This window comes from Cryphonectria parasitica (genome assembly GCF_011745365.1).
Source record: "Cryphonectria parasitica EP155 unplaced genomic scaffold M406scaffold_3, whole genome shotgun sequence".
NCBI lineage: Eukaryota > Fungi > Ascomycota > Sordariomycetes > Diaporthales > Cryphonectriaceae > Cryphonectria > Cryphonectria parasitica.
This window is the reverse complement of record NW_024468911.1, coordinates 2,541,875-2,569,808: the sequence shown is the minus strand read 5'-3', so window position 1 is coordinate 2,569,808 and position 27,934 is coordinate 2,541,875. Positions and strand designations below refer to the sequence as shown.

At 54.5% G+C, this 27,934-nt stretch overlaps 10 protein-coding genes across 10 annotated transcripts; 8 read left to right on the top strand and 2 right to left on the bottom strand.

Annotated features, from left to right (window-relative positions):
• Positions 1 to 2,978: 2,978 nt before the first annotated feature.
• Positions 2,979 to 4,500, top strand: M406DRAFT_274895 (uncharacterized protein; the record flags this gene model as incomplete). The annotated part of the gene is made up of 2 exons (XM_040918238.1): positions 2,979 to 3,349; positions 3,452 to 4,500. Coding segments are annotated over exons 1-2 (1,233 nt in total), but the record flags the coding sequence as incomplete, so codon positions are not given.
• A 1,649-nt stretch (positions 4,501 to 6,149) lies between these two features.
• Positions 6,150 to 8,570, top strand: M406DRAFT_252033 (uncharacterized protein; the record flags this gene model as incomplete). Its single annotated transcript, XM_040916808.1, has 4 exons — positions 6,150 to 6,392; positions 6,453 to 6,504; positions 6,604 to 8,419; positions 8,525 to 8,570. 4 exons carry the CDS (start codon positions 6,150 to 6,152, stop codon positions 8,568 to 8,570), a joined length of 2,157 nt encoding a protein of 718 aa, XP_040778352.1.
• A 776-nt stretch (positions 8,571 to 9,346) lies between these two features.
• Positions 9,347 to 9,984, top strand: M406DRAFT_338170 (YjgF-like protein; the record flags this gene model as incomplete). The annotated part of the gene is made up of 2 exons (XM_040921319.1): positions 9,347 to 9,468; positions 9,702 to 9,984. The coding sequence occupies 2 exons, from the start codon at positions 9,347 to 9,349 to the stop codon at positions 9,982 to 9,984; spliced, it is 405 nt and encodes a 134-aa protein (XP_040778351.1).
• A 1,294-nt stretch (positions 9,985 to 11,278) lies between these two features.
• M406DRAFT_61302 (uncharacterized protein) lies at positions 11,279 to 12,519 on the top strand (the record flags this gene model as incomplete). The annotated part of the gene is made up of 2 exons (XM_040924731.1): positions 11,279 to 11,421; positions 11,658 to 12,519. 2 exons carry the CDS (start codon positions 11,279 to 11,281, stop codon positions 12,517 to 12,519), a joined length of 1,005 nt encoding a protein of 334 aa, XP_040778350.1.
• Positions 12,520 to 13,099: 580 nt separating this feature from the next.
• M406DRAFT_338168 (NAD(P)-binding protein) lies at positions 13,100 to 14,306 on the top strand (the record flags this gene model as incomplete). The annotated part of the gene is made up of 2 exons (XM_040921318.1): positions 13,100 to 13,158; positions 13,271 to 14,306. The coding sequence occupies 2 exons, from the start codon at positions 13,100 to 13,102 to the stop codon at positions 14,304 to 14,306; spliced, it is 1,095 nt and encodes a 364-aa protein (XP_040778349.1).
• Positions 14,307 to 14,605: 299 nt separating this feature from the next.
• On the bottom strand, positions 14,606 to 15,626 carry M406DRAFT_232107 (eukaryotic type KH-domain (KH-domain type I); the record flags this gene model as incomplete). The annotated part of the gene is made up of 2 exons (XM_040915894.1): positions 14,606 to 15,394; positions 15,492 to 15,626. Coding segments are annotated over 2 exons (924 nt in total), but the record flags the coding sequence as incomplete, so codon positions are not given.
• A 3,523-nt stretch (positions 15,627 to 19,149) lies between these two features.
• On the top strand, positions 19,150 to 20,122 carry M406DRAFT_231078 (uncharacterized protein; the record flags this gene model as incomplete). The annotated part of the gene is made up of 2 exons (XM_040915858.1): positions 19,150 to 19,341; positions 19,475 to 20,122. Coding segments are annotated over 2 exons (840 nt in total), but the record flags the coding sequence as incomplete, so codon positions are not given.
• A 2,900-nt stretch (positions 20,123 to 23,022) lies between these two features.
• M406DRAFT_328468 (uncharacterized protein) lies at positions 23,023 to 23,658 on the top strand (the record flags this gene model as incomplete). Its single annotated transcript, XM_040920332.1, has 1 exon — positions 23,023 to 23,658. The coding sequence occupies one exon, from the start codon at positions 23,023 to 23,025 to the stop codon at positions 23,656 to 23,658; it is 636 nt and encodes a 211-aa protein (XP_040778346.1).
• Positions 23,659 to 23,903: 245 nt separating this feature from the next.
• On the bottom strand, positions 23,904 to 24,827 carry M406DRAFT_251988 (uncharacterized protein; the record flags this gene model as incomplete). The annotated part of the gene is made up of 2 exons (XM_040916803.1): positions 23,904 to 24,324; positions 24,391 to 24,827. 2 exons carry the CDS (start codon positions 24,825 to 24,827, stop codon positions 23,904 to 23,906), a joined length of 858 nt encoding a protein of 285 aa, XP_040778345.1.
• Positions 24,828 to 26,613: 1,786 nt separating this feature from the next.
• M406DRAFT_288406 (uncharacterized protein) lies at positions 26,614 to 27,696 on the top strand (the record flags this gene model as incomplete). Its single annotated transcript, XM_040918790.1, has 1 exon — positions 26,614 to 27,696. The coding sequence occupies one exon, from the start codon at positions 26,614 to 26,616 to the stop codon at positions 27,643 to 27,645; it is 1,032 nt and encodes a 343-aa protein (XP_040778344.1). The 3' UTR covers positions 27,646 to 27,696.
• Between the last annotated feature and the right edge of the window lie 238 nt (positions 27,697 to 27,934).

Sequence of the window (27,934 nt, the reverse complement as noted above, 5' to 3'; positions counted from 1 at the left end):
TTGACTGGACGGCATACTGAATGATCTCTAGAGAGCCTCGCCATGCTAAGTGATGGGCTACCCGAGGTTATCTTGAACCCTATCTCTTTTTTCTCTCTTCCTCTCTGACTGCAACTCAATTTCCACCTAGCCAGCCGTGCCAGCCACTCGACACCACACCCAATGCACTGACTACCATAGTAAAACATTTATAGAGTACGTGATACCACTGTAGGGTATCACCAAATGGAACGGTCTGAACGGCTTGGAGAGGGGCGGAGGGGGCTGTATTGTCTCCTACCATAAGCCAAAGGGTGGCACAGAGCGCGGGATCCGAGATTTGGGTAGAACATGTGCACATGGCCCCGCACGGTCCTTTAATGTGCACAAGGTACTTTCGACTCGTATGCGTGCGTGTTATATATGTACTGTACAGCATCGAAGGTACATGTGTGAATTTGTGTGTGTCAGCTTTTCTCGGTTGTAGACCCTAGCGAAGAGAAACTTTGCTTCTGGAGCCTGACGGTAATTGCTGATGCTTGTGCACCGGGAACAGCCTATATACTCCTTGTGGTAGGCGAAGAAAATAGGGTTTGGTTCGGTTCCTTTCCTCCCTTTTTTTTCCCTTTTGTTCTTGACCCCGGCATCAGGAAATGTTTGGTTCAGGTATGGAGCTGAGACCGGCAGAGATCGTCGCTACAGCGGGAACGGGATCGTGAATCGTCGGAGATCATGAAGTGCAGTATGGAGTACATGACATAGCTTGGTACACTTGCACTGCCATGATACCATGATTTCAGTACAGTACATGATGAGTGGCAGTACCCCATCATACTGTACAGTACCGGTAGTAGCAACAAGGCAGAAAAGAAGGGGCACAGGAGGGGAAAAGAGAGCTATAGAGAGAGTGGGAGAGAGAGGAAACGGGGCGAATGCAAGGATAGGTGACGTGCATGCAGGCATGAAAGGGGGGTCCACTTCTCATATGAGATGAATGGGTGTCGGCAGACGAGGACGAGAGAGAGAGGCTGAGTTGAGGGACCCCAGCTCCTACCCATGATTTTACTTTTTACAGGTGTAAATGGGTTTTGGGGGGAGCACACGCGAGGAATGCAGAACGCGAGGGTTCTACATAGCAACGAGTTTTGAGAGGTTCCGAGGAACCCGTGTCTGGAATAGGGAATGAATTCTTTTAAACACATTGTTAGTGTTTCTTCTTTTCTTCCCCACAGTCTTTCCCTTCTTCTCTTCCTTGTTTTTCCTCCTTCCAAGACTTGGACTGGTCGTTACTGTTCCCCGTATCGTCCGTCATATCCGGGTCGGGTCCTGTTTCTCGTCTCCTCCTCCTCTTCCTTACCCTGTTCATCATCTCCCTCCTCACTATACTAACTTGCTTTTTTCCCTTTTTGTTTTCTTCTTCACCATCTCCCTCTCATTACTTCCCTCTCTTCTGCTAGTGTCTCTTTCGTGTGTTTGGCCCCCTCAATTTCCCCCACAGGCCCTCTATAACTGGTCGTCATCTCGATATACGCAGGTGCACACTGGTTCACCACATTCTCTCTCTCTCTCTCTCTCTCACAGCCCCAGGCAGAGCTGAAGGAGGGCAACAATCGATACGAAAGCGGGGGCAGGCAGACGACACAACGACACCCTCTTTCGCTCGGGTACCCGATGCATCCTGCGCGTTGCCTCCCTGTCAGGAACGCCCACTGATCCTTCCCTCACACCAACAAGCGGCGGCGGCTGCGGGTCCTAGTCAGCTAGCGCCTACCGCAGACGCTGTGCTGCCAACTACCACACCACCTACCGTACAGTACAAGCATAGCACCTGCCCACCAGCACATGCACCAGCACCAGCACCAGCAAGCAGGGGGAGACACACACTACTGTACTCTCTCGTCCCCCCTTCCTCTCCACAAAGACTTGATCGACGTCAGCCGACAGGAACACCTGGGCTGTCCGGCTGCCAGTACATCTTTTTTCTTCTTTAGTCCAGCCTGCGATGTAATATCATCATGAAGATCATGCCAACAACAGCCTGACACGAATCAAACCATCCTACTAAATAGTTTCCGGACCAGCCGATAACCACACTCCTAATTTCAAGTTTTTATTCCACCATTTCTCCTTTATCTTTTATCCTCTATCCTCGCTTCCCCTGGGGCTCGATCACAAACCACACAAGGCCAAGGGTCCTGGTCTCCACGGCTAGTCATCATCTAGACCCAACGCAACGCAAGCACCAGCCGAACCCGAACCGCTCCCGACAACCAGGAAAGAGCGAAGAGAGAGAAGCTTTTCACTGCCTCGAAAGATTTTCACGCTGGTTTCCAAGAAATACTCCCTGATCTGTTCCGGCTCTCACACTCGCTCACACCCTCTCTTTTTCATTCACTCAACTCACTCGCTTGCTCCCAACCAACCCACCTTGACCACCTCGCAATCTCCCTCTCGCGTCTTGGTGTTTCGTACGACCCGAATCCTCGACGACTCATCCTTATCCTCTGCTACTCATCCTCCCGCCCCCGGCCCCGCCAACCACCGCTCACCCCCCAAAAAGGTGGTTAACGGGCATCAACCTGCAGCTATACTACATACAAAACAAGGGCGGCGCCCCTGGTCTAATTTCCGTACCAACGCAACATTCTTTACGCCTTGGGCCTGACACCCCCGCGCTTGGCCTCGGCGGACGACTTGATTCAGACGACACTAAAGATAAACGTCCAATTCCCAGCCCCAGAGAGAGAAAAAAGCGACGAACCCAGGCACCAGAGACTAGGCCACCCATACACACAGACCCAGTGGCGTTGCGGGGGAAAACTGCTGTGTTCCTCTTAATCCTCGGCCAGCCGAGAGAGAGAGAGAGAGAGACCGCATCTCAAACTGTACGACCTGCAGCTGCAAGTGTGCAACTCCTTCCGGTGTAACCTGCATTGCTCCTGCACTGCCTTGCCTCGCCTCGCCTTCTACAACTTGGGGTCCTAGCGAAACAGGAGTGAGAGAGAGGAAAGAGAACAGAAACCAGGACAAATCACACGCCTTACCCTTATTCTTTTTCTTTTTCTTGTCTTCCTTCTCCTCCCACCACGATCACTCCACCCTTTCATGTTTCCCCCCCACCCCAACTCCTAGTTCTCCTCACATGGCCTGAGCAGCCAAGTTTGCACACGGAGACGCTCCGCAACCATGCAGCGCATTTCTGCCTTTTGGTCATCGCGGGACAAGCCCCGGAGAGGTTCAGGACCCACCATCCCCGTCCCCGCCAAGGGCGCCGACCCCGTTGCCCGTCAACATGTTCGAGAGGATTATTGGCCGGCGTCTCTGGATCGAGAGACCGAGAAGGCCGCCCGTATTTTACACTCATTTTGCAGTACGTACACCTTCTTCAGCAAGCCCTCTCCCGTCTTGTCAGTGGCTCTAGGCGGAGACCCCATTCCCTGAGACCGTCCACCAGCTGACCGAACCCGAACAGCCGAAGGTTATATAGCACATCATGACGACTTCCCTGGCTCGCCCCGGTCTTCCATATCATCGTCAGTACAGATCAAGAAGAAGATACCTCCCAGGATAGTCCAGAACGCTGTCGGTATTGCGATTTTCTCTTGTATGAGATCCGGCCTGTGGAAGAGCGGGAGTGGTGGCAGTGGTATTCTGATTGCCAGGAAGTCGGACGGGAGATGGAGTCCGCCCTCAGGTCTTCTCCTGCACACAGCTGCACTCGGCTTCGTCATCGGCGTCGATGTCTACGACTGCGTCCTGGTTATCAACACCATGTCGGACCTGGAGACGTTCACCCGGTCGAGCACCACCCTCGGCGCTGATGTCGAGCTGGCCGTTGGGCCCGTCATGGCAGCCAGCCACCTGGAGAACGACGCGCAGGGCCGGGATGCAGGGCAGATGGTTCTGACGTACGTCAAGGCCAAGGGCGAGCATCGCGCTGTTAACATCGACGGCTCGTTGGTCACCGAGCGCGTCTCTGAAAACCATCGATTTTACGGCCGGGCCGCCTCCGTCCTCGATATCCTTGCCGGACATGTACCGCACAATGATTCTGTCGAGTTGAAGACACTATACGAAGTGATCAAGTCGGCGGAGGGCAGGGTAGATTTCGACGCCCCGATGCTCGAGAAGCTAGCGTTACAACCAGCTCCAGGCGACGCCCTCATAGAGAACCCGACGGCGGCAGCATCGCCTCTGTCGCCTGGACTGCCTTTGTTTGGCGTGCCAGATGTCGAGGATCCGGATCCGTTCGGTGTCAAGGCGCTTGAGATGGCAGGACTTGAGATTAGGGAGGCTGGCTCCAGACTGAGGCCTTCCAGCAGTAACTTCGAGTACACACCGAGTCCGACGAGCCCGTTATTCGGCCAGTTCAATAAGCGGCAGAGCTCAGATACATTTGTTACCCAGAGCAACAGCAACAGAGCTAGTTACATGTCCAGCAGGTCCAACAGAACGACCTTCAGCCGCATGACGGATGCTTTTACCCAGACCACAGTCGACACCCGCGGGACGACGCCAACCTCTGACGACGGTCGCGATCGGGCCTCTGTCGAGAAGCTGCCGGTGGTGTTCGAGCCTGAGGAGGTCGATTATACCAAGGTAGACGACAGTGCCATCAAGCGCTGGAGCCAGGAGGAGCACATTACTGCTGCGCCAACCAACGCCGACCATGGAGCACAGACTGTCCAGATCGATCGAATCGAGACTCTCGAGGAGGTTCCAGAAACAATCGAGGACGACGTTCCCGCCGAGGCTGGCAGCAAAGATTTCATCGGCAGCCCCCTTGATGAGCGGGATGAGGATGCGGACGACGAGGACGACGATTCCGAAGGTGACATCGGCCTCGACACAATGGATGAGGGCGAGGACGAAATTGTCGACGCCGACGAAGAAGAAGAAGAGGATGAGCCGATTGTCTATGAGGTTTATGAGGCTAAGGCGATCCAGCCAGCTCGTACCACCATCATGCCGTCCAAGGTCACACAGATCACTCACGCCAAGGGGGCGCTTGTCAACATCCCAAAACGCATTGCGCCTCCAGTACCTCCGAGGAGCCCAGCCCGGTCCAGCAGGAGTGAGTTCGGTGATATTCCGGCTAAGAGCCCTCTGAGAGACTCGTTCCAGTCGTTCCAGTCTACGCGATCAGGCTCGAGCGCAGAAGTAACGAGTCTGGACGGAGTCGTCAGCTCGGCCAGGACAGGAGTTGCCGCCCACGTAACACCAGCAAGCCCGCTGGGACACGAGGAGGCGGAGACACCAGATTCAGAGAAGCCTCTCTCCGAAGATGGCCAGCAAGACGCCTCCATCTTGGATAGGGTCATTGACAACCGCCTGAGCATGGATGACATCCCGAAGACGCCGTCTACGATGCAGACTTCGGGGCAGACATCCTCGGGAGATGAGCGAGAGCCACAGACACCAAAGCCCGAGGACGAGGTTACTGCGGCCGAGGAAGACACAATCACCGAGAAACTGTCTCGCGAAGAGGCCAGGGAAAGCCTTATCGTGGAATCTAATTGATGAATGAGGGTCTGTGTATATTTGACATGAACTTGGCGCCGGATCTTTGGTTCAAGGAAAGTTTTGGGATGGCTGCAATCAACGGTCATCGGCACCGGTGTCTAATGCTGGCTGGCGTTGGCGTTTAATGGGGTGGTCGACCACATCGACCACGGAGTCCACCCCCTTCAAAAAGAAGAAACCCTTGTCATGGGCTCCTCCAGTGATGGAACATATGGTAAAGGGCAGCGGTTATGTGTAATGTTTTTATGTCTTTTGCATTGATACAGGGCATTACTCCCTTTTTTATTTTTGGTAGCCGGCTATTATACCCAAAGATTTGTCCACCTTCAAAAACGACTCTGGACCCAACAAATATACTATGAACCAACAAAAATGAAAACTGTAATATTATTTCACTCCATGCACGTGTGAGGAGGACCTCGAGGCCAGGCCATAATACGAAGATGGAGTACTTTCAAGTCCAGGGTCCGGGTTAGGGGCAGGGTTACGTAAGCTTGAGCTTGAGCTCTGCATCCTGCCTCCAAAATTCCCTAGCCGGATCGCGTCGCGGTATTGAATACAAGAAGCATCTGGAACGCCCTTTCCCCACCAATCCTGACAGACAACCCACGACGCTCCACCGCGACTGACAGGCCCCCAATCTCACGATGTCGTCCTCGACGAAATGGAGGGAGGAGCAGGTCCTCGTGATCTGTCCTGGGTCCTCCACCACCATGGCCCAGCTGGGCTGCAGCGAGCTCACGCCGCCGTCGCAGCGATTCCCGACGCGTATGTTCAAGGACGAGGAGACGGGGGAGTGGAGGCCGTACCATACATACAAGAGGAAGAAGAAGGCGATGGCAATGACGGCAATTGCGGGCGGCGAAGATGGGACTGATGGGCTGGCTGCTGTTGTGAATGGCGAGGCCAAGAAGGAGGAAGGGGGCGGGGAAGAGGAGGAGGAAGAGGAGGAGACTGTTGAGGACCCTGATTCTGCTGAAGGCGCGACCTACCCTATACGAGGTATGTTCTTTTTTTTTTCTCTTTGCTACATCTGGTGATACTTCAAGTCCTGCGTATGGAACCCGCCCAAGCTAACATCCGTCTCTTCCCCCCAAAAAGGCGGCTGCATAGTCCACATGGATGCCTTCCTGGCCTTCCTCGACCACGTCCACAGCATGCTCACCACCACCTACCACAACACCCCCATCGTCCTCATGGCATCGCCTCAATGGACCCGCCCCCATTGCGAGACGATCGCAAGGTACATCTTCGAAAAGACGCGTACCCCCGCGCTCTGCCTCATCCACTCCGGTGTGGCGACGCAGTACGGCCTGCGGTGGCCCAATATGACGGTGGTCGACATCGGGTACGAGAAGGTTGACGTCACGTGTCTCCACGAGAACCGGGTGGTCAGCCACAGGGATGTGCTCGACATCGCGAACGAGGGGGCGATCTCGGGCGGGGAGGTGTTCACGAGGAGGCTGCTAGAGCTGCTGAGGGAGAATGAGAAGGAATTCACGCACGAGATGGCCGAGCAGCTAAAAAGGAGCCAGATCTGTGAGGTGCTGCCGTATGCGGCGGACCAGCCCGAGCTGATGGAGCTGCCAACCGCATCCGCACCGCAGGTGGGCGCACCACCGTCGGGGTCTGCGCCTGCAGCGCCTGCGCCTGCACCTGCGGCTGCTGCTTCGGGGACCACGGTCGGCGATGCGCCCATGACGATGGACGGCGAAGATCCCGACGATAAGAACGGTGACAATGATGGTGTTCTTGACATTGCAAATATTGTCACGAGCGGCCAGACCAAGGAGTTCCTGGCGAAGAAGGAGAAGGAGAAGGCGGAGAAGGCAAAGGCTGGAAAGAAGGGCAAGGGCCCGGAGGCTGCCGACGCGAACAAGCCCACGCGACTGCCAAATTCCAAGAGGTTGAAGAACACATTCCACTACGAGGAGATCATCCAGGAGGAGCCATCTGCACCAGCGCCCAAGGCGAATGGCGCCTCGAAGGAGGAAGGGCAGCAGCAGCAGCAGCAGCAGCAACAGCAACAACAGGAGACAGGTGCTGCCGCCGCTGCCGACTCTGCCCAGCCTGCTCCTAGCGAGGCGCCGAAGCCAGACGCTGCAGCAGCCACGGGGGAGGAGAAGCCAAAGGAGCAGGAAGCAAGTCAGGATGCTGCTGTTAAGTTTGACAATTTCCTGCCACCTCCAGAAGCGACGCCTGCGGCCGCAGCCTCGTCAGAACCACTGGCTAGGCGCGTCCGTCGCGATATTGAAGTCGGCCTGGAGCGCTTCACGTTTGCGGATCGCAAGGAAATTGACCGCATCGCCGAAGCTATCTACGAAGCTGTTCAGAACATCGGCGATATGTACATGCGGCCTTCCTGCTGGGAAAACCTTGTGTTTGTGGGCAACGGTAGCCGCATCCGCGGTCTTAAGGACAACATCGTGCAGACGCTGACGGCGCGGTACCTGATCTCGCCCAGCAGTGCGACCATGTTCACGTCGGAGCTGCCGTCCAACATGGCGACGCCCTCAGGCACTGGGAGCCAGACGCCCACGGGCAGCTTCTCTGGCCCGCCGCACACGATGCCGGTGGGAGCAGGCCCGTCGTCCGGCGTTAACCCGCTGCTCCAGGCCGCCACCACGGCATCGCTGCAGCAGGCCCAGCAACACCCAGGGATGATGACACCCGGCGGCGCACCGGGCTCGCAAGCGGGCGAGCTGATGCCGTCGCACCACTTCCACAGCCAGACGCCGACGTCAATCAAGATTGCGCCCACGCCAACATACCTGGCCGAGTGGACCAAGCACGGGTTCGAGGAGGCCATGTTCCTAGGGTCGCTGGTCGCTGCGAGGCTGGCGTTCTGCGTGCATAACATTGATGCGCAAGGCTTGGAGGCTCAGAGGTTGATGAGTCTGAACCGGGTTGATTACAAGTAAGTTGCGTTCCCCCTCCCTCTCATCTACTCCTGTACAGGCAAAAGACATATGCAGAGAGAGACGAGTGAGATACCCCGATGACTAACTTGTTGTTTTCCAAGTGAACTTGGTCCCAAGGGCATCCGAACACATTCGATGCTGGGTTAGGGGGTCCAGGATAATAGCGGCTGGCTATAAAACTGGGAGGGAGTAGAGGAGGTAAGAAAAAGTCTGATGTTGATGCGCGGCTGGAGTTTATTACATCCTCGGTATACCATTCCCTGGGTTTGGGCAGGAGTTTCAGGCGGGAGAGCGGGGGTGTGCTGTTATCTTTCCTTTCTTCGTCTTTTATCTTCTCCTGAAGGGACAGATTTTCTGAAAAAGCCTGCCTCGTGGTCTACACAGCACAAGTTCTCTGTGAAGACGGCAGTATATGAGGTGGGAGGGTTCAAGGTAAAGGCGGCGGCGCTCTAGCAAGGACTGCATGTACTATATGATCAACGGGCCTCACCAGTTGAGGCACGGTAATAAAGTTTTTAGAGATGAGAGCAAGTTCAAATGCTGGTGATGTATGTCAACATTGTCGATCTATATGTGGCTGTCTTCTCTTTTAGCCCCTTCTTTCTATGCCTATGAGTCAATAGGACTATGTGGTTATTGCCGGTATCCGGGGTGATATGGGCTGGGCATGCCGCAAGCGGAGGGAAGACTTGACCGACTGCCAAAGAGATGAAAAGAGTCATCAATCAGTCCCAAGCCAATCTTTATATATATATATATATATATATATACACATATTTTTTTATAAAAAAAAATGTGCATGACCATATCCTTCTTTTTCTCTTTCTGACCATCGTCAAGTCTACAACTTTTTGGAATCCCCTGAAGGGGAAGGAAGAAGAAGAACAGAGGAAAAGAAAACAGACAAGGAAACCTACATCAAAATGTCGTCCTCCGAGACCTCGTCCCGAAGATTGATCAGTTCGGGCAGTTCCTTTGAGCAGCAGATAGGATACTCCAGGGCAGTTGTTGATGGGGACTTTATCTTTGTCTCGGGATGCACAGGGTAAGTCATGCGTAAATCCTTTGCCTTTCCTGCTTTCTCTCATCACCCACATACACACACATATACACACACACACACACATATATATATATATATATATATATACACCCTCTCCAGAGCCCTCACACGAGCAGTGAGTGGTGATAACGAGTTCCCAGAGCCCAGCACCATCCACCCCCCCCCCCAAAACTGGTGGCTGAAAAACAATTAACATGATCAAAAACAAAACTTAGCTACGACTACAAGACCCAAACAATCTCGGCCGACGTGGCAGAGCAGACAGAGCAGAGCATGCGCAACATCGCCTCGGCGCTCGAGGAGGCCGGGGCAGAGGTGAGCGATATCGTGCGGGTGCGGTACATCCTGCCGGACCGTGGGGATTTCCCCAAGACGTGGGGGGTCTTGGGGCGGTGGCTTGGGGATGTGCGGCCGGCGGCGACGATGATGGTGGCCGGGCTGATGGAGGAGGTTATGCGGATTGAGATTGAGGTTACGGCGGTGAAGAGGAGGAGGTAGGGGCGGGAGGAAGTGGGGGACGGGATGTTTCTTCTTCTTCTGCCTGTTTTCCCTCTTTTGTTTCTTTTTTTCCTTTTCTGGTGTACTGTGCATGGGAAGTGGGTAGGGGTTGGCCAGTAGTTGAGAAAGAGGAGAAGGAGGAGGAGGAGGGACAAAGGCAGAGGGAGGAGAAGGTGTCATACAGCATATAATTGCTTACTTGCAAAACAGTAGATTCGTGGTCAGGTCGCCGAATGGGAACACCTCTCTAGGCCTGGTCCTTGTTTAGATCAATGCTGGCGCAGTGGGGACGGTCGCCGAATTGCTGGGTCCAGCATGGATGGGGTGACTGCAAGTCGGCTTGGTTCTGTTGGTGGAGTCCAAAAGAGAGAAGAGAGAAGAGAAAAAAAGATCTGTTGTTGGTTGTCTGTTGTCCCCCCCCCCCCTCCCCCTCCTCTGATCTTTGTTTCCTCTACCCCTCCTCGCATCTGAGACACGGCACATTAGATAGTATATTTAGTATGATTACTTTTGGTCCCAGTGGGACGGTAACGACGTGTACTACTACTGGACGTCCATAATATGAAAAGAGTATCTTGGTCGTAGACGTGTAGACATATATTTTCACTTTTCTCCTGGGAAGAAAGAAGGCAAAGAACCAAGAAAAGTAATCAACAAAATACAAGCAAAGACTCCACAAAACAAACCCGCTTTTGACTTTTTCAACTCAAAGTCCTCGTCGGCGTTCATCAAGGCGCCCCCCTCTCTTGCCTCTTCCCACCCCACACGACAGCCGCCGGCTTTCCCTGCTGAAAAAGGCTTTAGCATGGGCCCCGTCGAAAGGGATGGTCGTCATCCCCATCGTTCACCGCAGGACCCACGCCTCTTTTCTTTGTCTATTCAATGACCGGCATACCCCCTCTCTCTCTATATATCTCCAAAAGAGAATGATAGATAATCAATCTCTCGGCATGATGAATTTGTAATCTTTCCAGCTGGGAAGCCCGGTATTTTATAAAGGAAAGTTTGGCCGTCCGTGTGCTGCTTTGGCCCCTTCCGGGTTTCTTCCCTCTCCACTCTTCACCTTCCTGCAGCAGCGACTTGTTTCCCGAGCGAGTCCTGTCTTCGTTCTCTTGCATCCATACTTCCCCTGTAAATACTTTGTTCTTTTATTTGGTTTTGTTTTGGGGATATGAGTTAAGGGAGAGAAAGAGAGAGAAAGAGAGAAGTCCTCGGGGGGGGGGGGGAATTATCCAAAAGTCAAATAAAAGAAAAGAAGGAACAGAGCAGAAGAGGAAAACAAAGGAGAGGAAGCATGGACACGATCATCACAGGCTCGGCCTTTGGGGCTAGCCTCGCCGCCTCCGGCATGTACGAACCCTACCTGATAGCCTCACAATTCACGCTCCAGAAGTGGAACATGGTCCAGACCTTTTTGACGGCCACGGGCTGTAGTGCGTAAGTTGTGGACACCCATACAACACACACACATACACACAGAGGGAGGGAGAGGGAGAGGGAGAAGAGAGACATCTCTTCTGATGATGATCGTCCTCCTGCCCTTGCACACAACCTCCTTTCCCTTCTCCCAACACACGCAGACACCCCAAATCTCTTTCTCCTTCTACCACCCATCGGCTTCCTCTCTTCAACCTTAACCCAGGCCCTGACAGAGTTGTGTGCTTGAATTCTAGCCTCACCATCGAACTCCTTCGCCGGCTGGGCCACCCAGTCCCACCGCCCCGGTCCTGGTCTCCAACCGGCATCACGGGGTCCCCTATCGACGGCAACGTACTGGGTGGCCTGCTCCTCGGCGCAGGAATGTCCCTCTCTTCGTCCTGCCCAGGCATGGTGTTCCCTCAGATCGCACTGGGCATCCCATCCGCGCCCGCCATCATAGCCGGCGCCTCCGTGGGCGGCATCTGCTGGTCTGCTGTGCTGCGGCCCTGGATCGCCGCCAGGAGGAAACAGACCACCATCACCAACACCACACCGCCACCCGAGGTGAGCCTGGCGGGGTTCCTGGGCACGCGGCACACCACCGCCCTCGTGGCCTACGGGACCGCCCTCGCAACCATCGTCGCCGTGGTAGCCCTGCGCATGCCCTCGGCATCATCACCGCTGCACCCTGTCACGGGGGGTCTGGTCATCGGGGCCGCGCAGGCCGTCTCCCTGCTCCTGAGGGGTTCGCTCTTGGGGGTGTCGACGTGCTACGAGCAGCTGGGCGACTGGATTGTGTGGCTGGCGCGCGGGCGGAGGCAGGCTCGGCCAGGCTCGTCAGCGGTGCTCTTCGCAGCGGCCATGGCGGCGGGAACGTGGCTGCTGGCTCGTCTGGGGCCGGGCTGGGTGCTCACAGAGACGGCGGCCGCGGGCGTGATGAGCCCTGCGAAGGCGTTTGCTGGGGGGTTCCTGATGGCCGTCGGGTCGAGGATGGCTGGGGGGTGCGCGTCGGGACATGGGATCAGTGGGATGGCGTTGATGTCCATGTCGAGCCTTGTGACGATGGCGTGTGTCTTTGCGGCGGCGATTGGCGTTTCCAGAGTGACGGGCGTGTGAGAGACAGGGCGAGTGTGAGTGAGGTGGACTCTTCAGAGACATGATTACATCTTAATGTTCTCACAAATAAAACCTTCGTGAAAAATTGGCCAGGATATAACAACATGATGACTTGGAATTGGCCCTCTTGAATGTGGCTTCAAGACAAGGAGAAGACATGCTGACGTGCAGCCAACAATGGGGAAAAAGGAAAGAAAGAACGATGACCGACCCCGGCTCCGGGCGGCTGCAGGTGGGAAGGCCGCTCCCGGTCCCGAGTAGTCTCCACCACATCCCGCATGCGAAGTGTTGCCTCGGCTCTTTGCTCCTCCACACAACCTCAACCGCGGGCACGGCTGTTTATGCAGTCAGTGTTGATCGATATTCATGATATTCTATTTGATGTTTTACTTTGAGGTTATGCAACAAGACAGACGTCTTCTTCATGCAAAGAATACATGCATACTCGTGGCTACATCTTCGTATCAATAAAATAGTACAACATCCTCACCCCCCTTTTCCTCCCTCTACTGCATTCGGTAGATCTGCAACAACTCACTCTTCAAAAGGTATACGGCTAGGAATCAAGACCTCGTCCAAGATGCCTGTCGCCTTAACGATCAAGAAGATCGACGGGAAGCCTGGCAAGGTGTACTATCCGTGAGCTACCTCCTTCTTTTCTTCCTGCTCCTCGACATTGGACATGACCACCACAACACAACCTTCAGGAGCTGACATACACACGCACACCTACCGTCTTGCACACTTCCAGCCTCCAGCTCAAAGAGGTGCCCAAGCCCACCCCAGGCCCAGGCGAGGTCCTCATCCGCCTCAACGCCGCCGCCCTCAACCACAGAGACCTCTTCATCCGCCAGCACCTCTACCCAGGCATCGCCTTCGGCCACCCCATGCTGGCCGACGGCCAAGGCACCATCCTCGCCCAAGGGCCCGACTGTAAACGCAGCGACCTCGCGCCCGGCGCCGCCGTCGTGCTCCTGCCCCTGCGCGGCTGGGACGCCCACCCAGACGGGCCCGAGGACCTGCGCCGCTACGCCGTCATCGGCTCGACCCAGCTGTGCGACGCCGGCACCGCGCAGGAGTACATTGTGTGCGCCGAGGCCGACGTCGAGCCCGCGCCGCCGCACCTCTCGGCCGCCGAGGCAGCGGCCCTGCCGCTCGTCGGGCTGACGGCGTGGCGCGCCCTGGTCACCAAGGCCGGCGCCCGGGCGGGCCAGAACGTCCTGGTCACGGGCGTGGGCGGCGGTGTGGCGCTGCAGGCCGTGCAGTTCGCCGTCGCCCTGGGCTGCGCCGTGTATGTCACCAGCGGGGACAAGGCCAAGGTCGCCAGGGCCGTCTCCGTGGGCGGTGCCAGGGGAGGCGTCTCGTACCGGGACAAGGACTGGGACAAGCAGCTGGCGGAGCTGCTGCCCAAGGACAGGCCGTTCCTGGACGCCGTCATTGACGGCGCTGGTGGGGATATCGTCGCCAAGACGGTGAGGCTGCTCAAGCCCGGCGGCATCATCTCGCAGTACGGCTTGACCGTGTCGCCCAAGATGGACTGGTCCATGTCCGCCGTCATGAAGAATATCGAGCTGAGGGGGAGCACCATGGGCTCGAGGCGCGAGTTCAGGGACATGATCGCCTTCGTGCGGGAGAAGCAGATCCGTCCTGTCGTGAGCCGTGTCGTGAAAGGGCTGACCAACCTGGGCGAGATCGACGGGCTTTTTGCCGACATGAAGGATGGGAAGCAGTTTGGCAAGCTGGTCATCGAGATCGCGCCCGAGACGGGACCATCCTCTAAGTTGTGAGGTCTGGTGCCTCTTCCACAGCTTTTTGTCTATTACCAATACCCTCCTGTACAAGTTATACGAGAGTCGAGCTTCGCTCTCTCTCTCTCTCTCTCTCTCTCTCTCTCTCTCAAAAACACATCTCACACATATAGTATTGAAACGCAGGTAGGACGATTACTTTTGGCCTGTACATGTTGACCGGGTATCGAAAGAGCTCATGCGAGATCGACCAAATATAGGGAGGAACAAAGAGTACATACACACACCTCTCTGTCTTTTCTTCTTCTTTCTCTCTCTCAGTTCGCGGCCTCCCCCTTGTTCTTCTTCCTCTTCTTCGTCTTATGTCCTGGCTCTTCTGGCGGCACAAACTCCTGCTCCCGCTCCCGCTTCTTCTCCTCCTTCCTCTGCCTCGCCTTGTCTTCCCGTTCCTCTCTCGCCGCCCGCTCCTTGGCCTGCTTGCCCAAAAAGTACTCGCCGCTCTCGATCTGGAGGTCCACTTTGCTCTTCTCGGGCGCCGGTGGGAACGCCGTGTACGTCTTCTTGGTCTTGTCCGTGACGTTGTGCGGCACCCGCCGCTTGCTCAGGTTCTTCTTGAAGTGCGGCAGGAACCGGTCCCAGCTCTCACCCGCCAGCTCTGGGTCCTTGGCCAGCTCCCTCTTGATCATCAGCTCCTTGATCAGGTAGATGGGGTGCACGTTGTGCATGCAGTCCTCCACCACCCTCCTGACCTCCTTGAGCGACTTGTAAGGGCCCATGACGCTGACCGTGTTGCCGTGCACCAGGATGTATGTCTCCGTCAGCAGTTCCAGCGCCTTGAGCGTCGACCCGTTCGGGCCCAGGATCCTCTGCCGCCGCTTCGCAAATTTCTCCTTGTTCCCCACCAGGTTCCGGATCTTGATGATATCGCAAGCCACTCCATCCTCGAGGATATTAACCGCCTGGGGTGCTGGCACGCTGCGGGCCAGCAGTTTTATGAGGTCACGGGCGTTCAGGATCGCCGCTGGGTCGAATGTTTTCCGCGTCGTCTTGACCGTCATCATACCTTCGACCAAGTCCAGCGTGCAGGCGATGCCCTGCTTCTCGAGAGATCGTGTCACGAGTGGCCACTGCCAAAAGATTGTGTTGTCCCGGTGTCAGTCTCTTGGTCCGTCGCGAAATCTTCTCTGTGTCCAGCAGGGGTGCAGGTGGTGGGAGTATACTGACTGCTTCTTTGAGGTAGACCTCGCGGTACTTGGGGAAGAGGACTGTGAACGTAGATTCCTCTGCAAAGGTGCCGCCAGCATTGTCCTCGCGCTTGAATACTGGGATCTCCCACTTGTTGATGTCGTCCGTGTCCCAACTGTGCAGAGTTATCGAAGTTAGCAATCAAGACTGAGAGGGGGGCTATGCGCAGCGGGGGAGGTCAGAGAAAAAGAGATGGTACGCACGGCTTGTCTTTGTCGTGTTTGGTCGACATTGTGGGAAGAAAGGATATATTTTAGGAGCAAAAGATGCAGCTAATTGATCTGAGTGTCGAGAGGTGAACTGAAAGCGCGGGTGAAGGCTCAAGAGGAAAAGCTGCTCTTGCTGCGCAGGAAAATAAATTTTGGCCGGCTCGGCAGGCAGGACGGTTAACAGTATCTGCCGGGAGGGCCTGGACCACACCGGCTTAGGTAAGGCCCCTCCCGGCCTCTTGCCTGTAGTGACCCCCTGTACTCTGGTAGCGTCCCTGTACTTGTAGTGGTAGGACCCTGGAGGGAGAGAGAGCGCCTGGCCCCCATTACAGCCAGTCGGGGTCGCTGCCGCCTACAGCGGTGGTTTCTCTCCTTCTAATGGTCTCATTTCTCTCCTGATTTCCAGATACCCAAAAATGAGGTACGTAACTAGCACAGGGAAATCCTCTCTTCAAAATTGTTTTATTCCTCGAGGCTCTCTTTTACGAATACCCTTCCAGTTCATCTTGACCTGTCCTGTGCTTGTTCAGGTAGATGAAGTTTCCCCCTTCCCCCCCAATAATCCATATATAAGTATGATAGTAATGCAGGCAGGGGCAAAGAGATTCCATGGGTCCTAAAAATAATCTAGTGGTTGAAATAAGCTTCTCGATCCGCAGATGATCTGCATCCATCGAATCTGTCCTGATATTAGCAGAGAGCAAGCCACACCCGACAAGAAGTAGTGTATCTGAATTTACCATGTATGATTTGTTGCTGTTGCGCAGTCTGTCATGGCGACATGTTGTTCACCATGGAGATGATAATCTGGAGAGGTGAGATCAAATAGCTGTAACATCTTTGTGTGTGTGTGTGTGTGTGTGCAGGTGAGTGTATTGTGCACAGAAGGAATGAGGAATACTCATACCCCGTCAGCATTTGTACAGGTAGTTTTAAAGTAACACTAAATAGTGCCTCGCATATGCACAGACGTCCTTCAAATCGCCATAATGCTCAAGCCCACCCCGTGGCTTACACCCCCTTCCCCCCCTGAGCTAGGTACTTGAGCAGGTACCATAGCACCCAGCAGAGTAACGAGGTCTCTAACAGGGAGGTGATGAGACCACGCTGTACTGTACTGCACTGTACATCCATGAGCCAGGCCCAAGCATCGAATGAGCAATAAGCCAGAGTAGAGATGTGTCCCCTCACATAGGGCTGGTCGTCTTTCGGCAATTATCAGATTGTAGATAATCCACGCGGGAGGGTCCTCGGCGGTAGATTATCGCAATATGCCAAGTTCTCCCCATAAGGTCCCGTATTCGGACGTAGGGCGTGATTGGGAAGAGGAGAGGGGGTACGCGAGGCGGGGTGAGAATCCCCTCGCTCACCAGGCCCCGTATTCAATCAGTCATCTTTGTTCTTCTTGTTCTTTTCTCTTACGTGACAAAAGTCAGGGGTACGCAGGAACTGGGGGTCCCTTTCTTTTCTCGGCAGCCTCGTCATAATTTGCCCAACGAGATCGATCGCTTCGTCTCCTGTCCCGCTACATCCGTCTTTTGGTTTTCCTGTGTCCTTTCTAATCACTACATTCTCTCGACCTCTTGTGCATCTACCGTTATCTGTTTTTTATCCAAAGCTTCGGAGTACAGGGAAGAAAAAAAAGAAAAGAGAAACAAGGTCTTGCCTGAGCGGCTGTTTGATTACTTCGTTGCTTCTGCGTTAATCTTCGAGTCACTCTTTTGGCCTCTTGTGTTTTAATATACTCTCCTCTCTTTTCTCCCTCTCTTCCCCTCGCTCAACATCCCAGAATCCCACAGACTTTCTTTGTCCACTGTTCTCTTCTTGCTTTTCTTTATTTTTTGCCGCCCTTCTGAAGGCTGCGATCAATTCTTTACCCATCTTAGAACGGTGCACGACATACAGAATTTCTCCACCAGCTACAGGCCGCCCCGTACCAGCCTCGAGCACCAACAGACACCGTTCGGATAGAGACACCACCTCTCGAATACAACTTGGGTCTCTCTTCCTCTCCCCTCCTCCAACCTCTTCCTTGCCCTCCTCGCCGGGCATCCACGCGATCATTACCTCCCCATCCTCCCCCAAACCGTCAAGCTGGCTTCTTCACGTTCTCCGCTGCTGCCACCGCCAGTGCCCTATTTGGCCTTGACGCCGCCGCCAGACCATCCGTGCCAGCTCGCGCCCCTCCACCTCCCGATCATCAAGATGGAAGACGGGCCGGCCACCCTGCCACCTCCCCCACCCCTCGAGCCGACATCGCGACCGAGTTCAGCATCGACAACTGCCTCACAAAAAGACCAGCTGCCTGGCATTTCATCGATAGCAGCTGCGGCTGCGGCTGCGGCTGCCACTGCAAGCTCAGCAACAAGCTCTCCTCAGTTAGGGTAGGTGGACAGATTCCAGTAAGGTTGGCTCAACCTGTGCATGTGAATGCTGGTGTGAGGAAAGGCTCCACTTGTCTATTGTGAATATACGGGCAGTGAATGCGGGCAGACTGCAGAATCTCCAATCGCACACCTACAAATACACCGCGTCGACTTTATCTTCTATCTCTGTTGATACCCTGCAAAATCAACAGCAGCGAAAACAAACCCCAATCTTGCTATTTGCGTGATCAATCAGCTGATACTTCTACAATCGATAGAGCAAACACAATGAGTACACCAGCAGTCATGTACTCTACACCAGCTTCAGCTCCAGCTGCGACTAGCGCTGGCCCAGGAGGCAACTTGGTAAGTCAACATTGTTTTCTCTGCCCATGAACCCATGACAGACCCCCCTTACCCTTCCCCATCCCCCCCTCAACGCGACTCAGGCACAGGCCATCCATCCTTAGCACAAGCATCTACCCCCCCCCCCCCCAGCATGGTGGCATCAATCAGCCCTGAGAGAATAAGTTCTGGTGGTGGTGGCGCCCTGTGGCCAGTCACCTTCTAGATCTGTGCTTGTCAGTCGAAAAGACCCATATGGCACTACAGGCCTCGGCAGTCAAGTCCCTGTACTTTTTCTTTAGAGAACACTACGGAAGAGGAACATCAATCAGGACTTGTCGAGATCTCGAAGCCAGGGAACAAAGAACGGGATCGGGATTGACTTCTGTTATCGCCTACCCTGCCGGGGGTGGGCACTAATAAGCGGGACTCATTGGCCTGTTGCATAAATTGCCTCGAGGTGATTGGTAGCGGGGCGCCCACCCAGCCAGCCCAAGAAAATCTCTTATCAGAGATACCATCCCTATCTAATCTTTCCCATTCCACCCCCCATTCCCATCAAATACATCGTCGCAATCCCATCTACCCGAGTCTCTTCATCTTGACAGCAAGAGTGCGGCCTGGAGGCTGCACCTCTCACAAACGCGCACACACACAAACAAGGCGACAATGGCCTCCATGGCAGCTAACAGTAGCGACCAACACCCGCAACAGCCTACCTGTCAGAATTGTGGAACCTCCACCACTCCTCTCTGGCGCCGCGATGAGTCGGGTGCCGTTCTCTGCAATGCCTGCGGCTTGTTTCTCAAGCTGCACGGCCGACCTCGTCCTATCTCCCTCAAGACAGATGTCATAAAGAGCCGCAACCGTGTCAAGACCATGCGCCCTGGCATGGAGATGAAAAAGAAGGTGAGTGCGCGCGCGCCGCAGGCAACAATTCCCTCGGCCAAGTTGGCTGGCCCGGTCTGAAGATCATAAAACAAAAGAAAACAAAAGAAAAAAAAGTCCATCGAGGCTAATAATCTTGTCTTGTTTCGGTCAGATCCAGGCCATCGCAAATGAGGCCAATGTCGCTGATATCCAGGCCCAGAATGCCGCCGCCGCCGCCCTCAGCGTTCGACGCACCGCCCAGAAACCTGGCAACGGTCACATCGACGACACCAATTCTCCCATCTCCCGAACCACGACCCCCAACATGTACGCCGGCCACATGCTGTACCACGGCATGGACGACCATCACCTACAGCAGCCTCTGGCTGGCTTCGGTCTTGGTGGTCCAGGCAACGGTCGCGCTCCCTCGCCCCTGAACGGAGAGGGCGTGCCTCAGACACAGGAGGAGCTGCTTGCTCTCAACTCGGGCCTGAAGACGCGTGTTGATGAGCTGGAAGTCATCAATGATTTAATTCAGCGCCGTCTCCAGCACTATGAAGCCTTTGGTACAGGTGCAGCTGCCGCCGCCGGTCTTGTCGACGGCAGCCACGAGAACGAGGTGCAGCTGAGAGCCCAGCTCGACGCCCTTGCTGCCTCCGAGGCCCAGCTCCGCTCTCAGCTAGACGAGAGCCACCGCCGCGAAAACAATCTGAAGCGACGTCTGGACGAGGTGGAGCTCGAGCTCAAGGACGTCAAGGAGTCCCTGGAAGCCCACGAGAACGGTCGTGCCAAGAAGATTCGACTGGATGAGGTCCAACCCGTCGACGCTGGAGAGCAGGTGCACCAGGAAGTCCCTACGGAGCTGAAGCTGGATGCTGCTCTCGAGGTCCCCACCCTCGAGGCTCCTCCTGCCACTGAGGCTCCTGTGGACCCTGCTGTTGAGCTTACCGTCGAGGCCTCCGTTGAGGTTTCCACCGAGGTCCCCACCGAGGCTCCCGCCGACGTCCCGACGATGGAGGGCCAGGCAGAGGCGCCATCGCTAGAGGATGCACTGCAGGCGACCGCATAGACTGCTGACCTGCTGTCTGGCTTTCTCTGATTAAACGAAAGCCTGCTGGGGCTTGTAGCATCTGCTCTGCATATTGCTCTGGGCCGCTGTACAAATCTGCACTGATTTGCCGCGGGACCTTCACTACACGGTCACCTCTTTTCAAGGCAGCCCGAGGAGGACCTTTCCAACCAACGTTGGAACACGGGGTTGGGCAATCATTACAGGCGGCAGCGTTTGCGCTATCATGATATAGGTTCGAAATATCATCCTGGCACGGATGGCACGAACCGGAAGAAGGGGAGACTGTGCGGAGTTTCATGGAATCACCCCCCCTCCCCTTCTTTGTCTTCTTTTCTTTTTAATACTGTTTCTTCATGTTGAGGCAGTCACTAATTTCGAGTCTCGGGAACGGGAGTCGGACGGGGAAATCCTGAAGCGACAGGACGGGTTTGTGTGGAGTTGCAGGAGTACACTCGGGAAAGCTTCGTCTTCACTTCGATTACGTTAAATGGAACAGAAAAAGTTCATGTTTTTCCACGCTGCGGCATCTCTTGTTTTTGTGAAGTTGACAGAGCACTAGGCTGTAATATTGCGCCCCTTGTCCCTCCGAACGATTGGTGAACAAGAGCAACGGTAGGGCCAGCTTGCACTTCGCGCGCCATCGTTTGTCGTCACCTCTACTAATTACAAAAGGATCACTTTCTCTCAATGACTGACCTTGTCTGTCTGTGCATATCCCGGCTAGAGTCTTACAAAGGCGGCGAGATCTAGCGCCCATGTGGATTCTATGACATCTTGACCGTTAGGTTCAACTCGCTGGGCATGTAGATGAGCAGTGATTCTATCAGTCGACCCACCCTCCCGGTTCTGTTTGTGCGGACCTAATTTTATGGCAGGAAAAAAGGCCCCACAAAGTCATGTTCAAGAGGTTCTTGAGATCAGGAGGCGCGCCCGACCGAGAGTGCGAAACTCCCCTCTCTCACCAGCGTCAACGCCGGTATAGTTTTCATAGTGCGTCTCCTTCTTATCACGGTGTGCGGAGGGCCACGATGATGTACGGGAAGTAAAAATTATTTTTTTTCTTACCTCGCGGCTGTTGAACATCTGGGCACAATCTGGACGGTAACGCCTCGTCAAAGATCAGAGCGACGGGTTTCGTGTCTGGTATGACGGTGTGGAAGGCCTTGTGCTAAGGGGCATCCACACAATCTGATCTGCCTAAACGACTTGTTACTCTTTCACAGGGATTTCCAATCTTATCCTAAATTATCTCTTGAAGCCCATGGCTCATATGTGAAATGGTAACGGTCCGGATGAAGAGACCGCTGATGTGCCAACAAGAGTTGGAATGAATTATGATGTGTATCAAGTTGCCCTGTGCCTATTTGCACCTGGGGCAGATCTAAGTAAGACTCCAAACACAACACGAAAAAGGGAGCAGACTAATTTCCTGTTGTTATAACTAGAATAACAAAGACCTAAAGCATCACTGGTGTCTTGGTTCACTAAAAAAAAAAAAAAAAAAAGGTCGAGTGCCGTGAGGAAGTTGGTGCAGTCAGCTTTGTAAATGGATGCGTTTGAGGGTCGCTGGGGTAATATTTATTTGCACAATTTCACGAGACGGATTTAGTAACTTTTAAAACCTAAATGATCCTTCAATCAAGGGAAAAAGAAAAGAAAAAAAGGACTCCGAAATGCTTCTTTAGAAATGACCAAATTTCGAGACTGCACGGGGTAATTGTTGAGTGCTTTCTCCATCCTGCCTTTATTACAGCAGTGGCACAAGCGAACTCGTCAGCCACACACGCGTGGCTGAAACAAAGCACTGTAACAGTCAATCATCACTCGGGTGTCCTTAAAAGCCAATATGCGAGCGCGAGAAAATATTAGGTTCCGAGATGAAGAATGTGCAGTACGCGGCAGGAAAAAGATTCCTCCTCCACATGACCCAACGCTGGCCGTGGCCGGGCTGTGGGAAATGAGGGATAACGCCGGACTGCGCGGCAGCTTACGGTACTTTGTTGTTATTATTATTTCTCCACGCCGGCCTGCGTTCTGGGCTGGCTCGCTGACAAGAAGCCAGGCCAGGCCAGGCCAGACATTCCCTCGAGCCCACTTTGCAAATTGAGACACACACAACAGAGCACAACTACTTTGTCAACTTTTTGTGTGTGTGAACTTGTCACCTTGTGTTGCCAGCAGGTTAACGGCCCACTCGCTCGCCGCGGATTTGTGGCGGTTTTCAAGGGTTGCGACACACTCCCGATTCTGGTTTCGTTGCCCGCCTCACAGGAGACACGCGAGGGAGGACAGCCAAGGCGGGGGAAAGGCGTTTTGATCGTGACAGACCGAGACCATAGGAAGTTGAGGGGCAGAAAAAAAGGAGGGAGGAGGGACAGAGGGCCAGTTATGCGTGGGCCGCGTGCCTGCTTTTTTAGATTCCACAGGTGCGACATGTCATCGTGGGCTGTCTCATCTCCCGCGTTGCCTTTTCTCGCCGCCCCCCATCTCAGCATCCCTCGGATCCTACCGTGCTAAACACGGTAACCTGTTCCTTTTAAACTTTTGCCTTTATGTAGCCGCACCCTCTTGCAGAGACAAAGAAAAAAGTAATCGTGTCAATGCACTTTGGTCAAGAGATGCCGTCGCAGTCACATCATCGTCGAGAAATGGAACAAATATCACACTTTAGCAGCGCAAGAGGGACGCCACAGTATGGGGTCAGCGAGAACATCTTCGCCGCCCTGCTCGCGGCAGCAGCAAAACAGCACATCCCGATTGCCTCGTCGCCACTGAACCCGGATTTACGCGAGAGCGACCTGAAATTTGGACGACAGATTCGCCGCATGAGGAAACCAAGACCAGTGACGAGAAAGGGCCCAGAGCTATCACCCGGCCTATGGCTGCTCCGTCGAAAAGCGGCACTCGCGCACCAGCGCACCAAGCAGTCCTCGCCTCCCCTCAAAGAGGATAACACAGTCGTCATCTCTGAATTGTGCGAACCATTGGCGTACATGGAGGAGGGCGACATCACCGACAATCTCAAGGATGCCATGCCGGCCTTCGTCGTGGAGTCCGGGCCTCTGACACACATTGTCTATGCACAATATGTCCAACACGATGTGACGGCCGATTTGGAGAAACAGGCACAGGGAGATCTCTTGCTGCCTGAGCCGTCACAAGGGGAGAAGCAACGCCAACGCCTCCGATTTTTCTTCATCCTGTGTGTGTTGAGCGCCTGCGCCACATTGTTCACTGTATTCGTCTTCGAAATGCTCAGGAGCGGTCACTATCTCTCGCGTTAGATACCAACGAAAGAGAGAAAAAAACCGCTGGGTCGGAACCTGCTTCATCATAAGAGAGTCGAATTCTTTTATGCGGCAGTGATCGCCCGAGTGTCTCGGGCCACTGGAGAGATCTGAGTGGAATTCTAAATCGGCTCAACTCCAACCTCATTTTTTATGTGCGCCATCTTCAGATCATGTTGCCGGGCCCCGTATCTCATACATCGTCTTTTCTCATCAACTCTGTTTCTTTGGTATTTTTTTCGTCATTGCGACTTTGGGTCGTCTTTCTTCTTGGCGGCAGCGTCGCGCTCAGCGTTCTGCTTATGGATGGCTTGTTGGACCTGCCATATTGCTCGCTCCAGCTCTACCTCCAGCTGTGGCAGGCCCAAAGCCTGAGTCATTTTCTTTCCATTGCTCTGATCCAACAACATCATTTCTCCTTTCGGTTGGGCGTCTTGGGGCATTTTTGGGTTGGCGTTCTTGGGTACTCCGGGGTCGACCGTGGGGTCTGGCGTCGATGGAAGCGGGGGATCCTGTCTCAGGTACACCTCATCAAGGATCGGGGAGGGCTTATGGATGAGTAGGCGATTTTTGAGGAGGAATTGTATGTGTTTACCACCTGACAGGGCACGCCAATGCGACCATGCCCGGTAGACGAGATAGAAGAAGGGTATGTTCGGGACTCTAATCGAACGTGATTAGCATTATTTTTCCCAAGACCAAGGTCTATCTCTATACCACTGCACTTACACTGGGACCAACGCGAACGGGGCACTGATAGGCATCCCTATGAAGCACCATAAAAGCCTCCTTCGGTGAAGACCCTCTCGCTCTGTGCTCAGCCTCTGTAGCACGTCTTCAACCTGGCTGGACTGTATCAGGGTCTTGGGAAAGTAGACCTCCACCTTGTCGCTGCCCTTGAGCTCGTCGTCTGCACGCTTCGTGGACAGCGGCGGGACAGACTTGAGCCCCCACTCCTCATATGGTATCTTCCGGAGAGCCTGGTTGCCATATTTGACAATGGTCTTTTGCCAGCCCGACTCTTTCTGTTCCCAGCCCGCCCAGGTTGCCGCGGCCTTGAGCTGGATCCTGTCCATCCATCCTGAGCTCTGGTGCGCAGCGTCGTTGAGCCGATGGGCGTACAGAAGCGTCCGACGCGTCGATACAGGAAGGAGAAAGACGCGCATCTTTGCTAGAGGTCTGCGTTATGACAGCTGGCTGGTCCTGCTGGGGTGGGCGCGATGACGACTAGGCAGTGAATGACTCGGGAGACGGATGAGAGAGGGCGAGGGGAGGAGAGCTGTGAAGGCTACTGGCGAGTGATGATAACGCCGCTTTTCAAAACCAAGACCTGATGCTGCTGTCCATGACTGTGCGCTGAGAGACAGAGCCAGGCTGGAATCCCAAGCGAAGATAGGAAGAGGAGGCAGCTGGGCAATGCCTGGAGATGCTGGTCACGATAAGCTTAAAGCAAGGTGTAGGATCTATCTTCCTAGATCGAAGTTTTCTGCGCGTTGCAGGTCCATGGCAATGACGCACTCTGGAGCTCACTGTGCCCTCTGAGTGGATATCGGCCCTGCAGGTTAGTGCACTACCTTTCCGTTCTGGCTGCAGGCACTCTACCACAGTGGGCCTGCAGCCACGTCCTGGAACGCCCTGGGAGGCCTGGGCTTCGGAGAAAATGCCCCTGAGGAAGCGGGCGCAGCTCCAGGTACCTCTCTATCACGGGGCCTCCCATGCAGTCGCTGTGGGCCACTGACTGATCTGCTCCGCTGATCCTGACAGGCATGAACCTTGAGAGACGGCCTTATTTTGGTACATCGATGACCTCTCAACAACAGGAAGGGAAAAAGATGCAAGGGAGGAAAGCAGTATGAAGAAATTTTGGTAATTCAAAATCATGTCCAATAACTAACCTCTTCTCCCGACCTAATTACCACATGTTGGTAGAAAAGAAAGAGGAAAAGGCAAACAGGGCATCATGGTCTTGAACGCTGTTGTGAACTGGTGGCTGGGAATTCAGGTGGTCAATAGGTAGTGTGTACTCCGTCTTAGCCGGTGACGTCCCTTGCTGGAAGCTTGCACCCCCCTGGTCTCCCATCATCGAGCCCGAGACAACCTTGATTCTCAATTCAACTTCGTGAAATTAAGCGTCATCTCTTTCTGTTTTCTTCTCTTCTCACCTCCACCAACCTCGTCGCGGCGCGGACCTGTGCTGCGGTCGCCAGGTCATTCACTGTTGACGAATTAATGAGGCCCGCCTTGCCTGCCCACTGCTGCTGATCGTGATTACACAAGCACCCTCTCTGCCTGCCTGCATGTCTCATGAAGAAAGGTCCGGACCAGGCACGACTTTGTCTGGCCAACATAAAGCACAGTCTGTCCTAGCGATAACTGTACACTACAGGTCGTCTACTCGTTTTGCTTTGCGCCCTTCTGCCAATTTTCTGGTAAAAGATCAATAATTGGCTTCTCTCTCGTCGCGTGGGCCCCAAATACTACCGTTGACACCCTGTTGCTCACTTTGCGGCCGCGCACCCACCTAACCGACTCGGGCCCAACAACACCGTCCCACTGCCGCCTTCATTCTTGTAGGTGTAGGCTTCGACGGCTGGAAATCTCGGAATACCCACCAGATTGACCTGGCGAAGCCTTGCGGTTCATTAGGGTGCTTTGTCGAAACATCGCTACGGTCATTCAGCTGCTCCGTGTTTCACCCGCCGCGGGCCACCCTGAGGGAGCGAGGTCTATCCATAGGGCCTCCTTGTGGGAAGCAGTCGCATTAGACTGTTTTTCCTTCTTCAGAAGAGACGAAACAGAAGAAGGACAAACAGATTTCGGGCATTAGGGGGGCTGTATCTTGACCAGTCTTCATGGAACACCCGCGCCCTAGCACCGGAAGCACTGCGGTCGAAGCAAATGCAAACCGGAAAATACGCACCATACCGCGTCAGTCCCACGTTATGTCGTTGAATGGGGCCTCCTGCTGACGTCTTTATAGCTTGGATCGCGTCTTGGGAAGACAGATATGGCCCGCCACCGCCAGAGATTCAGCAGATCGTGCCGAGCCGACCGTCGGAGACCGTACGCCCAGAGCACAACAGCACCCCTGCGCCACCGCAGCGGAGGGTGTCTAGAGACGGATACGTGAACTGGACCTCCGAAGCACCAGTCAATAATGTGTCAAAGAATTTGATCGCGAAGAAGAGGCAGAAGAGGCGAGTACAGCGGGGGCAGAAATGGGACCATCTCCGAACGAGAGAGCCGATCATCATCCCGAATTACCTGATGCGCGATCAGGACTCGCCATGGAGGAACTTTGTGCAGGCCAGCAAGTATGGACACGCCGCCGGCGAGAATGCGGAAACGGTCGATCCAGAGAAGCTGAATGAGTTGATGCCCGGCTTCAACGACAACACCCCCCTGCGCTTCACAGATGATGCAGTGCGGAGCAGGAGCAGGAGGGCGGCCTTTCATGAACATGCCTGGCGCATTCTCCTCAACCACCCCCTGGTTCCCGCAATCCTCAGATTCTCGGTCTTGCTGCTGTCTATCATCTCGCTTGCCTTGTCAGCCAATTTATGGAAGCTGTATGCGGACGCAGGAGATCGGTCCTCAAATACAGCAGGCATCTCTCTCCGCTCACAATGGCTCGTGGCCATCGTTGTTGACTGCGTCGTCACACCCTACGTGTTCTACATGACCTGGGATGAGTGGACCGGGCCGCAGTTTGGCCTGAGGTCCCCAATGCACAAAGTCTCCCTGACGCTTCTCGATCTTTTCTTCATCATCTTCAAGTCCGCTAGCGCCACGCTTGCGTTTGATTCGCTGTACCTCAGGAACAACCCGTACGGCGAGATGGCCAAGATGAAGGCCCTGGCCTCCTTCCTGCTGCTGGGTCTCATTGGTTGGATCATGAATTTTACAGTGAATGTGTTCAGGCTAGTGCAGAGGCTTGGGACGGGAGCAGGAGACGAGGATCGAAGATTAGTGTCCCACGCTTGAAAAGGTAGTCAGAGTATAGAAAAATTCAACAACAGCATAAAGTATTTACACATGTCTGAGCCCTCTGAACATAGCTGGCATAAGGGCGGTCTCTCTACCCTCAAGGGCCCAACATCATCATAGACATGCTCACTAAGTAGTGGATATAGCGAGAGTTCCGACACTCTCAGTGCTGCTGGCGTTCTGAACTTTCCATCTCTGGTCTTACATCTCTCCTTGTTTCTTCTTTTATGTTTGCCAGTAGACTTGATTTTTCGAGGAGCATGCTATGAATCACAGCCAGCCGCGT